Source organism: Ochotona curzoniae, unplaced genomic scaffold (assembly GCF_017591425.1).
Source record: "Ochotona curzoniae isolate NIBS_2020 unplaced genomic scaffold, NIBS_Ocur_1.0 contig_2321, whole genome shotgun sequence".
NCBI classification, from domain to species: domain Eukaryota; kingdom Metazoa; phylum Chordata; class Mammalia; order Lagomorpha; family Ochotonidae; genus Ochotona; species Ochotona curzoniae.
The window spans coordinates 24,289,528-24,301,401 of record NW_024465421.1 but is presented as its reverse complement, the minus strand read 5'-3'; the positions used below and the strand labels follow the sequence as shown (position 1 = coordinate 24,301,401).

The window sequence follows — 11,874 nt, the reverse complement described above, 5'->3', positions numbered from 1 at the left end:
GTGCGGCAGCTTGGGCCTGGACCGCGCATGTCCTCCCGGCTGCGGTCTGGAGGGCGCTGCCCGGCACAGCCTGCCGGTGCCCACGCCGACACACTTGGCGCCACCATGACGGGGTGAAGGGAGCCGTGCGCTTGCAGGGACGGGGTGAGGAGGGGTGAGGGGAGTCGTGCGCTTGCAGGGACAGGGTGAGGGAAGCCAGGCGCTTGCAGGGACGGGGTGAGGAGGGGTGAGGGGAGCGGGCGCTTGCAGGGACAGGGTGAGGGAAGCCAGGCGCTTGCAGGGACGGGGTGAGGAGGGGTGAGGGGAGCGGGCGCTTGCAGGAACGGGGTCAGGACGGGGTAAGGAGGGGTGAGGGAAGCCAGGCGCTTGCAGGGACGGGGTGAGGGGAGCCAGCCGCTTGCAGGGACGGGGTCAGGACGGGGTAAGGACGGGGTAAGGAAAGGTGAGGGGAGCCGGGCATTTGCAGGGATGGGGTGATGCGCGCTCTGCCGGCAGGAGGCGTGGCTTGCAAGCCCCCCCCCGTCCTCCGCGCACGCGCGGCCCCGCCCCTACAGCCGGAAGTTCCGGGCTGGGTCGGGGCGCGGGCTGCGGGCGGCCCCGGGGCGCGGAGCCCGCAGCGGAGCCCAGGCCGGGCCGCGCAGCGCCATGAAGGGCAAGGAGGAGAAGGAGGGCGGCGGCCGGCTAGGCGGTGGCAGCCCGGACAAGAGCCCGAGCGCGCAGGAGCTGAAGGAGCAGGGCAACCGCCTGTTCGTGGGCCGCAAGTACCCGGAGGCGGCGGCCTGCTATGGGCGCGCCATCGTGAGCGCGGGGCGGAGGACGAGGGGGCGGAGGGCGGGCGTGTCGTGCGCAGGGCTGGGGGGCTCATGGGGGAGCCGGGGCAGGGCTGGGGGCGTCAGGGGGCGCAGGGCTCATGGGGGCGTCGGGGGAGCAGGGTTCATGGGGGTGTCAGGGATCGCAGGGCTCATGGGGGGCATCGGGGGCGCAGGGTCGGGGCTCAGGGCTCATGGGGACTTGGGGGGGGCGCAGGGCTCTTGGGGGGGAGGCGGGGGGCGCAGGACTCCTGGGGGGAGTCGGGGGACGCAAGGCTCATGGAGACTTGGGGGGCGCAGGGCTCATGGGGGGAGCCGGGGGGGCACAGGGCTCATGGGGCAGTCGGGGTCGCAGGGTTGGGGCCTCAGGGCCCAGGGGACTTGCAAGGGGCGCAGGGCTCTTGGGGCAGTCGGGGGCGCAGGGTTGGGGCCTCAGGGCCCAGGGGACTTGCAAGGGGCGCAGGGCTCATGGGGACTTGCAGGGGGCCGGGCACGGGCTGCCTCCTCACGAGCCGCCGTCCGCAGACGCGGAACCCGCTGGTGGCCGTGTACTACACCAACCGCGCGCTGTGCTACCTCAAGATGCAGCAGCTGGAGCCTGCGCTGGCCGACTGCCGCCGTGCGCTGGAGTTGGACGCACAGTCGGTGAAGGCGCACTTCTTCCTGGGCCAGTGCCAGCTGGAGATGGAGAGCTACGATGAGGCCATCGCCAACCTGCAGCGAGGTGCGCCCTCCACCCGCGTGCCCGCCGCCGCGCGCCCCAGGCCCTGCTTGACGCGCCCGTGCCCCCACTCCAGCCTACAGTCTCGCCAAGGAGCAGCGCCTTAACTTTGGCGACGACATCCCCAGCGCCCTCCGCGTCGCCAAGAAGAAGCGCTGGAACAGCATTGAGGAGCGGCGCGTGCAGCAGGAGAGCGAGCTGCATGCCTACCTGGCCAGGCTCATCGCGGCCGAGCGTGACAGGTGCGCCCCCTGCCCCCAGACACTCCCCGAGTTGACAGCTCCAAGGTTTATTAAGACCCCGGCCCGTCCCCAGGGAGCTGCAGGAGTGCCAGCGCAACCACGAGGGCGAAGACGACGATGGCCATGTCCGCGCCCAGCAGGCCTGCATCGAGGCCAAACACGTGAGGGGCTGGGGGTGGGAGTGCCCAGCCGGATGGGGGTGGCCCGTGGGGAGGCCCCGTGCCCAGCCCACGCACGGTGCTCGCTTCTTCCCAGGACAAATACATGGCTGACATGGAGGAGCTCTTCTCCCAAGTGGACGAGAAGCGGAAGGTGAGGCCCGGAGCCTTAGGGGAGGGGCTGGCAGCGGGGCAGGGGGCAGGCTGCCCAGGCCTCACGCCCACCCCTCCCCCACGTGCCTCAGAAGCGCGACATCCCGGACTATCTGTGTGGCAAGATCAGCTTCGAGCTGATGCGGGAGCCGTGCATCACGCCCAGTGGCATCACCTATGACCGCAAGGACATTGAGGAGCACCTGCAGGTGGGGGCAAGGACGTCGTGGGGGGCTCTTGGGTCGCTGCCAGGAGCACCCCAGGTGAGGGCTTAGTGTCTCCTGGCCTGTCCTGCAGCGTGTGGGCCACTTTGACCCGGTGACCCGGAGCCCCCTGACCCAGGAGCAGCTCATCCCCAACCTGGCCATGAAGGAGGTCATTGACGCCTTCATCTCGGAGAACGGCTGGGTGGAGGACTACTGAGCGGCCCCAACCTGCTGCCGCTGCTGGGGCCTGGGGCAGGAGGACTACTGAGCGGCCCCAACCTGCTGCCGCTGCTGGGGCCTGGGGCAGGGGGGTGGGAGGGTGGAGGCTGTCCCTGCAATAAAACGTGAGCACCACCCAGCCCTGACCGTGCGGCCCCACTACCCCAGAAAGGTGGAGATGAAGACGGTGGTTTCCAGGTTGAGCGTGGCGTGCCACCAACGGTCAGGGAAGTAGAGCACCTGTCAGGGACCATGGCATCGGCTGGGTGCTGGTTGCCCACCAGCCCCCTGCCTGCTGCCCACTGACCTCTCCAGCTGTGATGGTGCACTCAAGTGGCTGGGCAGACGAAGGTAGGCCTGGGTACGTGTCCCGGAGCCAGGCCAGCGTGGTCTTGTTGGGGTGGAAGTGGGGCGTCTGCCCCGGTGGGTAGAGGAACCAGCGCTGCCCAGAGGGGTGGCAGGGTCAGTGTGCTGTGCTCCGCCCGCCCGCCGTGCCCTGCCCTGCCCTGCTGACCTTATGGCCATAGATCACCTCCGAGTACCCAGGCCCGTGCCAGTGAAAGGGCACCCCGGTGCCGGCTCCTGCAGGTGGGGAATGGGTGCTGAGCTCTGGGCACCCGGGCACAGCCAGCCCCTGCCGCCAAGGCACACACCTGCAATCCCGAAGCTGTAGGCAGGCACGGTGCCCGGCAGCCCGTACGGGGGTGGGACATAGTGCCGGAAGAGCGAGGCCCACTCGGTGAAGTTGTTGTCCCCGAAGAAGTAGAGGGTGTCTGCGCGGTAGGTCGGGGCAGCTCAGCTCGGGCCTGTGCCCTGCTGGTTCCACACCCGGCCGCCCCGCAGTCTCACCATTGCCCAGGGACGCGGGGTCCTGCGGCCCCAGCATTCGCTCCACGTACTCCCGGAAGGGCAAGTCCACTGCGGAGAGGGCGCCGGTCAGGTCCGCGCGGGCCGGGGGGGGGGCCGAGGGCCGGGCGCGGGGCGCTCACCTTTCCGGTATGAGTAGGTGTTGGCTGTGCTCAGCCGGACCACGCGGTCCCCAAAGGCGGCCAGCAGCTCCTGGCGGGCGCACAGGGCGCGGAACTTCTGCGGGGAGAGCGCGCGGCTCAGGGGCGCCCCGCCCCGGCAACCCACAGCCTGCCGCCCGCCGCCGCACTCACCGCGTTGTCCGTGAGCCCGCGCAGCACCACGGGCCTCTGGAAGGCGTAGCTGCAAGGCGGGAGGCGCGGTCAGCTGGGCCCGGCAGCCCGGCGCCCCCCAGGACCGCGCGCCCACCTACCGCTGCACGAACTCGGCGTAGGAGAGGTCGGCGCGGCGCTCCACGGTGCAGCGCTCCTCGGCCGGCGGCCCCGGGACGCCCCTCCGCCTGCCGGACGGCCGGGTCAGCCTGGCCAGCCCCGCGCCCGCCAGCCCCTCGCCAGCCCCCGGCCCCGCCGCTCACCAGCCGCCGTCCCCGGCCGCCGCTCCGCGCAGCGCCAGCAGCGCCCCGAGCGCCAGCAGCAACGGCCCCGCCGCCATGGTCCCCGCCGCGCGGCACGCCGGGAGCTCGGGGCCCGGAAGCGGCCGGTTGCCATGGCGACGCCCCAGCGCATCCCTCCCCCTCCCCGCCGGCGACAGCAGCGACACAGACAACTTGTGGATTTCGTAGGGATTTATCAGGAGTACTCGCACAGGTGGCCACAGCCGGCCGGGCACTGCGAGCTGCCCTCCAGCCACTTCATGATGTGCTGCAAGTGGCCGCCATGGCTGCAGCCCTGGCACCACACGAACAGGCCCTTGACCACGTGGTGGCAGACGGCGCACGTGCTGGCGCAGCGGTGGCACCTGCGGGCGGGAGGGTGCTTGTGGGCGTCGGGCTCGGGCTGGGACCCCCGTGACCCCAGGGGCGCTCACCCCGCACCTGTCACAGACCCAGCCACGGCTGCTCATGGGCCGCTTGCAGTGGCTGCAGTTGACGTGCAGTGTGGTGGAGGCCTGGTTGAGGCAGCTGATGGCCCGGCTGGTGCTCAGCTTGACCACCTCGTTGGACACGTTCCAGAGCCGGAAGCGCTGCAGCAGGTCCACGTAGGATGTGTACCAGTGCTCCTGGGGGCGGAGGGGGGGGCTGCAGGAGGGCGCGGGCAGGGCCGGGCTGCAGAGGACCCCCTCCGGGCGCCCCCGAGCCCCCGCACCTGTGTCTGCTCGTCAATGTCTTTGCGCACGCGCTCACCCAGCACAATGAGCACGGACACGGCCATCTGCACGTCGCCCCCCTCCGCATAGAAGTGCAGCATGTCCCGCACCAGCACCCCAAAGAAGTCGGGGGGCAGCCGGCTGTCATACAGCGCATGGGACACAGACAGCAACGAGAAGGTGTCCGCAGGGGCCAGGGAGGCCGCGTCCGCCTCGCTGCCGCTCACGTGTGGGGACTCAGCCTTGTCCTGCAGCTGCTCTGGCCCCGGTGGCGTGTCCACAATCTCGTGGCGCAGTGGGAAGGCCTCCTGCGGCAGCACGTACTCGGGGTCCTCGGCTGCGGGGAGGCAATGCCTGAGCCCCAGGCCTGCCTCACCCCTGCCCCACCCCCAGCTGCAGCCCTGCCGGCTCACGGTGTGCGTGTTCAGGGTCCAGCAAGTACAGCTCCTCCTCCTCGCCCTCAGCATCACCCAGCAGGTAGTCGGCCGGCACGTCGCTGCCCTCCGTCTCCTCGTTGTCTGCTGAGGGAGGGTGGGAGGATGTTGGGGTGGCCCTGAGCCCCGCAGGCAGCACCCTGGCGCCTCCCGGCTGCCTACCCTCGTTGGTGAGCAGTGTGGCTGACGAGTCAAGCAGGGCCGTGTCACTCCGGGCATCTCCCTTGCTGCGGTCCAGCCGCGTCTCGCTGCCCAGCCCCGGGGCCACATCTTTCAGGTTGAAACTGGGGGTGGAGAGGTGGCTGGGTGCTGGGGCCCTGTACCCCTGCCCAACCCAGCACCCAGCCAACCCTGCCGCAGGATCCACCTGTTCAGGAGCGGCAGTCCACAAGTGCTACTCTTGCCCACGCTATGGTTGACGCTGGCGGCGGGCACTGGCCCCGGGCTGCAGTAGATGATCCGCAGCATGGTCCACGTCTGTGCCACCTGGCGATGGCACCAACACTCACAGGACAGAGAAACCTCAGGGCTGAGAGGAGCTGGCTACACCCCAGGCCCATGGACGCACCTGGTTACGGCCTAGCTCCCGTGCCACCTTGGCATTGTGGTCACAGAGCTCGGCCAGCGGCCGGCCAGTGAGAGCATAGCGCTCGGCCGTGTCCACGAACCAGTGCATGCCACCGGCTGCAGGCTCTGTCTCAAAGACGCTGAGGGCACTGGAGGCCAGGCCCGAGAAGGGCTCAGTGGAATCCAGCTTGCGCTTGAAGAAGATAGGGGGGCGCCGGTCACCGGCATAGGGCCTGCGCCCCCCATCAGTGGTCACCAGGCTCTCCTTGGCAGCAAAGGCCAGGTCCCCAAAGAGGCCATAGCAGAGGCCCTCGGGGTTGGCGCGCTCCACAGGTTGGCTGGCATCACGGAACAGGTGCTGGCACAGCGTGCTGTCCTTAGAGCCCGACAGCAGAAAGCACGGGTCGTGCGGGTGGCGCCAGGCGATGCCAGTAGTCACGTCACGGTGCTCCTCGAACATGGCGGCCGGCACAAAGGGGCGCCGCACATCCCACACGTAAATGTTGTGGTCCACCATCATGGAGCAGGTGGCCAGGTGGTGGCGGAACTCGGGCCTCCACTTGACGCGGGCCACGGAGGCGATGGTCTGCACGCAGTGCGTCTCCTTGGCCCGGGGCGTGCTCATGTCCCAGACCTTCACCATCTTGTCCCGCCCACCTGTGGCCAGCCAGCCCCTGTGGGAGCCCGTCCAGGCCCTCAGTGATGGGCCCTGGGACTCCACTCGGGAGGCAGGGAGGAGGTCCCCACCGCACAGCCCCTTCCCGCCCTGGTGCGCGGCCCCACCTGTCCTCGGGGTGCCAGTCGCAGCAGAAGACGGGCCCGTTGTGGGCTGTGAACATCCTCTCGCAGCGGTCTGGGCGCCGGATGTCCCACAGCTGCACGTTGCCGTTCTCAAAGGTGGACGCGAAGGTGAAGTAGTCGCGAATGCTGAACTGGACGTCACGCACGCTCTCGGACTGTCCTGCAGTGGGCAGCCGGCAGGGGAGTGGTCAGCGCGCTGCACCCACCCAGGACCCCCCAGAGCTGCCCTAGGTCAGTGGCGGGGGAGGGGAGGCTCACCCGAGAAGGTGCTGACCGAGTCTTTGCGGCGCAAGTCAAAGCACTTCATGAAGCCGTCCTGGGACCCGCTGAGCAGCACGTGGGCCTCTGTGGGATGGAAGCAGACCTTGTTCACCGTGCGCTTATGCTCTGTGAACAGCTGGTCCTGTTTGTTGCGGGACGGCCTGCCCAAGTTCCACGTGACCACCACGCCGTTGGTGGCAGCCGTGGCCAGCAGGTTCTCATCCATTTGGTGCCAGACCACGTCGGCACAGCTAAGGTTGAGTGAGGGCTTGCGGCCTACACGCAGGTTGAGCCTCTCCACGAAGCCCTCCTCCTCAATGGCATAGATCTTGAAGATGCTTCGGCCAGCCACCACCACCTGCGCTGCATCCCGGCACACGCTGATGGCGTTGGCTGGCGCGTCCAGGTGGCAGTGCATGGTGTGGCCCGTCAGCGTGCCGCCACCCAGGGCCGTGGTCACGCGGGACATCTTCTCCATGGCCGCACCCCGGGTGCCCCCCCAGAGCTGGGCAGTCAGGTACAGAAATCAGTACTGTGTCACTCAGCCAGGCATTCGCTTAACTGTCAACCAACCCCAGCAGGGGGTCAGGCCCCAGTCTGCAAAATCTCAAGGGAGACAAGGGCTCAGGCGACGGGGGGGGGGGGGGGGGGGGGGAAGACTCCGAGGACCGAGCCGCCAGGGACAGGGGGACCCCCGAGGACCGAGCCGCCAGGGACGGGGGACCCCGAGGACCGAGCCGCCAGGGACAGGGGGGACCCCGGGGACCGAGCCGCGGGGACAGGGGGACCCCGGGGACCGAGCCGCGGGGACAGGGGGACCCCGGGGACCGAGCCGCCAGGGGCAGGGGGACCCCGAGGACCGAGCCGCCAGGGGCAGGGGGACCCCCGAGGACCGAGCCGCCAGGGACGGGGGACCCCGAGGACCGAGCCGCCAGGGACAGGGGGGACCCCGGGGACCGAGCCGCGGGGAGACGGGGGACCGAGGACCGAGCCGCCAGGGACGGGGGACCCCGAGGACCGAGCCGCGGGGAGACGGGGGACCGAGGACCGAGCCGCCGGGGGACGGGGGGACCAAGGACCCAGTCGCCAGGCGAAGTTCCGGGCCGGCGATCAGCGCTTCCTCTAGGAGGCACCGCTGCCGGAAGCCGGCCGTCGTTCCCGCCCCCCTCGCCGGAAGCGGGCGCGGGGTGCTTCGCCCACGACACAAAGGTTCCGGAGGAGATCGCCGTGGCGCCGCTCAGTTCGGGCGCGGTTTTCTCCTCAGGATCGGGATGTCTGGGCTCATTCGGACGCGTCCCGCTGTGGTTCTGAATGCTCCCCCCAAGGAAGACGTCCTGGAGGGTCCACTCCGCTGGGCAGTGGGCAGGCCACCCCTTCCCCCGGGGCCCCTCGTGTCCAGCGCCCTGCCATCGTGCCACGACCTCAAAGCAGTCCCAGGCCCGTGTTCTTACAACGATTTTAATATATATATTTTTATAAACAGGTCACGTGATAAAATAGCACAAGAAACACTTACCAAATATAAGGTTATATCTTCGGCATATACAGGAGAATGCGGTCGTTTATGTACAATAAGAAAATGGTGGGGGCTCGGTTTGGTTCTCTCTCCCCAGGCCCTCCTCCGACGGTCGGTGGAAACGTCACAGCTTCAGGCGCCCCCCTGTCGGCCGGACCTCGGCCCACTGGGGCATCTTTGGGCTGCAGAGCCTGTCGGCTGCAACAGCATCTCGCTCTCGCTCTCTCACTCACTCTCGCTCTCTTGCTCTCTGGAAACTGGTCACTCAGCCAGGTTCAGGGCAGCCCTGGGTGCACCAGGACTGAGTGCGCACACTGCCTCTCCTGGGGGTCCCGGCTGGGATGGAAGGGGGTCCCAGCCCCCTCCCTGGCAATGGCGGAGATGCGTCCATGTGCCCCGGGACATTGGGGTCAGGGGTGGAATAGAACACAGCAGGGCCCGCTTGGGCAGGCAGGGGTGCAAGAGGCAAGGACAGGGTGAAGTTGCAGGCTGGGATGGCCACTGGAAGATGGGAATGGCTGGTCAGACCTGCCCAGGGCACCCAGCAGCTGGTCCTGATGGAGCCGGTGTGTATTCCAACGCGACCCTCAGCTGTCTGTCCCTCTCCAGGCCGGCCTGGCCAGGGCTGCTGGAGGTGTGGAGCAGCCCCAGGCACGGCGGCAAGGCCCCGCGAGTGCAGGAGCACGTGCTGCCCAGTCGTGGCCTGGGGGCGCGAGCAGCTGGACGGGGCTCTTCGGCAGACCATGGCTCTGGCACTGACCTGTCCCCCTTACACACCTTGGCTGGGGTAGAGGGCTCCAGGCGCAGTGCAGTGAAGATGCGGGAAGCCCTTGGGGCTCTTCCAGGCCCCTCGGGGTTCTGGAGGAGCCCAGCACCCCTCAGTCCCCCTGGGCCCTGCCCGGGGTGGGGGATGGCACGGAGACAACGCGGGGCAGGGGGTGTCGGTGGTGGCACGGGAAGGCGTTAGGGAGGCTCAAAGCCGGGCGCCGCCTCGGGCGGGCAGGCGGAGGGGCGCGGCGGGGCAGGCGTGCAGTGCGGGCGCGAGGGGCATGCAAAGTCCCCGAGCGAGCGTCGTGCGTGGGGCGGTCCTGCCGGCCGCCCCTGCCCGCGGCGAGGCGAGGCAGGGCCCGGGGGACCCCGTGGGGCGCGCGTGGCGAGTTCCCGCGCGCTACTCGATGACGAGGCAGCGGGGCAGGTGCTGCGAGAAGTACTGGAAGAGTTCGGGCGTGGCCCCCGGGCAGTTGGTCAGCTCCAGCTCCTCCAGCTCCTGCAGCTGCGCCAGGCCGGAGAGCCCCGCAGCGGTGAGCAGCGGGCAGCCTGCGGAGAGCGGGGGCGGCGGCTCAGTGCGCGCGTCTGCGCCCACGGTGGGCCACGGGCGCGCGCGCAGAAGCCGGGCTCACCTGCCAGAGACAGCAGCCGCAGGCTCCTCATGGCCAGCAGGTGCTTCAGCCCGAAGTCCTGCACCTGGACGGAGGAGCAGGGGCGTTCGTGATTTCCACTCGCGCCGGGGCGGGGGCGCGGGGTTCTAAGTGAGGTTTCCCAGCCCCTCTCCGGGCAGGCAAGTGCGTGCCTGGGGAGCCCTGAAAGGCGCCTGTCGGAGGAGGCCGCTGGGTGCAGAGGCGCCCCCGCCTCCCCGCCTGCTCCCGGGTCCCCCGTACCTGGCAGCACCATCGCAGGTAGAGACTGCGGAGAGACGACATGGTGGACAGGTAGCTGAGGCCGGTGTCGGTGATGCGAACGCACCTGCGGGTGCAGCACACGGGCCCTGCCCACCTGACACCGCCTGGGTCCGCCCCTCAACTCAGGCCTCCCCCTTTTCCGCGGCTGTGTTCCTCGCGGCTCCTTCCGCCCCGTCCCTCTCCCGCAGCCAGCTGCGCACCTGTCCAGCACCAGCTCCTCCAGGCGGTGCAGGTCGCAGGCCACGTACTCCAACGCCATGTCGGTGATACGCGGGCACCAGGAGAGGTCGAGGCTGCGCAGCTTGCGCAGGTTCTCGGCCACGAGCTCCACGCCGTCGTCCGTGACCTTGGAGCAGCCTGACAGACTGAGTGCTGTGAGGTTGGGCAAGCTGTGCACCACGTTGACCACGCCGTGGTTTGTGATCTCCCAGCAGGAGAGCAGGCGCAGCGTGTGTGTGCTGTGACCCTGGCGCGCTGTGAAGTAAGCCAGTGCCGTGTCCGTCACGTGGTAGGCCTGCAGGCTCAGTTCGGCCAGGTTGGGCAGCAGCTGTGATATGGCCGCGATGGCGTCGTCAGCCACATTGATGCAGTCGCTCACGCTCAATGAGGTGATGCGTGCACTCAGACTGGACCACAGCCCTGCCTCAGTGAAGTCGTTGCAGCCGGACAGCTCCAGGCGTACGACCCCTTGCATCTGCTCTAGCATGACCTGTAGGAGTGGGGGGTGCGGCCGCAGGCGAGGCAGGTTAGGGGCATGTCCCCCTGCCCCTCAGGGCACCGCTGCACCTGCCCGGGCAAGGGGAGGGAGAGGGGCCCCAGGGCCAGGGTGAGCCCCTTGATCCCTTATCCCCCAGCATCCTCCACACACACCCCCGTCCCCAATGTGCTCCCTGCCAGCTTCAGCAGCCACAGATCTGAGGTACTGCATCACTTTGCACTTTGTACCAAGTCCCCCAAGGGCCTCGTCAAGCCTGCTCCCCCTCAGGGTGGCTGACGCCCACACACACACCCTGTCCCGACCAGCCCCTGGGGTGCACCTCAAGGCCGGCATCAGTGATGGTGGAGCGCTTCAGGCTCATGGCCGTGACCCCCTTCTTAGAGAGCGCATAGTTGTCGATGAACTCGCAGATGTCCAGGTCAGAGACGCCGACAAGGCAGAAGCCCTCAAAGCCGCGGGCAGCAAAGCCCTGCATGTTGACAAATTCCTTCTCGCCACCAGGCAGCACGTTGTACAGCTCCTTGGCGTGCAGCACGGGCGTGAGGCCCGCCCAGAACTTGGGCTGGTACAACACTCGTCGCCAGGCCCGGCACACCTGGGCCAACACGCATTTTTCACAGGCCGAGAAGTACCAGAATAGGCCATTAAGGATCTTCTCATCTGTTGCCAGCGGCGGCCGCTCGGCAGGGGGTCCAGGTGCACCTGCCGGGGGACAGGGACCCCCAGCCAGAGCAGCCCGGGACAGCAAGGGGGCAGCCAGGCTGGGCGGGGGTGGGGGTGGGCAGGGGCGGTTCTTGGTGGCGGGCGTCCCCTTGGTGATGCTGGCTGTGCCCAGGCCGTTGGACTGGCCGGGCAGCTTCACTAGGCCGTTCCGCGGCACGCAAGGGGGCTTGCGCTCTCCATCCAGGCCCGGGCTCGACATTTTCCTTGCAGCACTCTGCAGAGGGAGACAGGGAGACGGGAAAGGAGTGAGTCCCCACCCCCAGAGCAGGCGGAGCCACACAGTCCCCACCCAACATGCTCTCCCATGGCTCCATAGCCAGGAAGCGCCCATGTGTGCACTGAGAGCTTGCCGTGTGTGCTGAGAGCCTGCTGTGTGTGCTGAGAGCCTGCCGTGTGCACTGAGAGCCTGCTGTGTGCACTGCGAGCCCGTGTGTGTACTGAGAGACCGTGTGTGCACCGAGAGCCCGTGTGTGCACCGAGAGCCCACGTGTGCAC

The 11,874-nt window shown here is 68.8% G+C and overlaps 4 protein-coding genes across 8 annotated transcripts; 1 reads left to right on the top strand and 3 right to left on the bottom strand.

The window, feature by feature from the left end:
• Positions 1–538: 538 nt before the first annotated feature.
• Positions 539–2,639, top strand: STUB1 (STIP1 homology and U-box containing protein 1). Of its 3 annotated transcripts, XM_040973617.1 has the most exons (8): positions 601–798; positions 1,335–1,533; positions 1,607–1,772; positions 1,846–1,933; positions 2,028–2,084; positions 2,176–2,292; positions 2,381–2,546; positions 2,607–2,639. In XM_040973617.1, the coding sequence occupies exons 1-7, from the start codon at positions 646–648 to the stop codon at positions 2,504–2,506; spliced, it is 906 nt and encodes a 301-aa protein (XP_040829551.1). In that variant the 5' UTR covers positions 601–645; the 3' UTR covers positions 2,507–2,546; positions 2,607–2,639. The 3 variants fall into 3 exon arrangements, with proteins under 3 accessions (XP_040829550.1, XP_040829552.1, XP_040829551.1); XM_040973616.1 differs by having other exon boundaries at positions 539–798; positions 2,381–2,618; XM_040973618.1 differs by having other exon boundaries at positions 579–798; positions 1,265–1,533; positions 2,381–2,618.
• JMJD8 (jumonji domain containing 8) lies at positions 2,609–4,026 on the bottom strand. Its single transcript, XM_040973765.1, has 9 exons — positions 3,950–4,026; positions 3,788–3,874; positions 3,669–3,717; positions 3,498–3,594; positions 3,358–3,426; positions 3,162–3,281; positions 3,023–3,090; positions 2,816–2,950; positions 2,609–2,748 (listed from the first exon to the last, which is right to left on the bottom strand). Exons 1-9 carry the CDS (start codon positions 4,024–4,026, stop codon positions 2,668–2,670), a joined length of 783 nt encoding a protein of 260 aa, XP_040829699.1. The 3' UTR covers positions 2,609–2,667.
• A 118-nt stretch (positions 4,027–4,144) lies between these two features.
• On the bottom strand, positions 4,145–7,651 carry WDR24 (WD repeat domain 24). 3 transcript variants are annotated; one of them, XM_040973615.1, is made up of 9 exons: positions 6,741–7,651; positions 6,465–6,642; positions 5,683–6,355; positions 5,482–5,591; positions 5,277–5,398; positions 5,094–5,201; positions 4,680–5,017; positions 4,409–4,593; positions 4,145–4,332 (listed from the first exon to the last, which is right to left on the bottom strand). In XM_040973615.1, exons 1-9 carry the CDS (start codon positions 7,219–7,221, stop codon positions 4,164–4,166), a joined length of 2,364 nt encoding a protein of 787 aa, XP_040829549.1. In that variant the 5' UTR covers positions 7,222–7,651; the 3' UTR covers positions 4,145–4,163. The 3 variants fall into 3 exon arrangements, with proteins under 3 accessions (XP_040829549.1, XP_040829546.1, XP_040829547.1); XM_040973612.1 differs by having other exon boundaries at positions 5,482–5,600; positions 6,741–7,650; XM_040973613.1 differs by having other exon boundaries at positions 5,094–5,198; positions 5,482–5,600; positions 6,741–7,648.
• A 1,776-nt stretch (positions 7,652–9,427) lies between these two features.
• Positions 9,428–11,581, bottom strand: FBXL16 (F-box and leucine rich repeat protein 16). Its single transcript, XM_040973994.1, has 5 exons — positions 10,976–11,581; positions 10,139–10,647; positions 9,918–10,002; positions 9,660–9,723; positions 9,428–9,576 (listed from the first exon to the last, which is right to left on the bottom strand). The coding sequence occupies exons 1-5, from the start codon at positions 11,576–11,578 to the stop codon at positions 9,428–9,430; spliced, it is 1,410 nt and encodes a 469-aa protein (XP_040829928.1). The 5' UTR covers positions 11,579–11,581.
• Between the last annotated feature and the right edge of the window lie 293 nt (positions 11,582–11,874).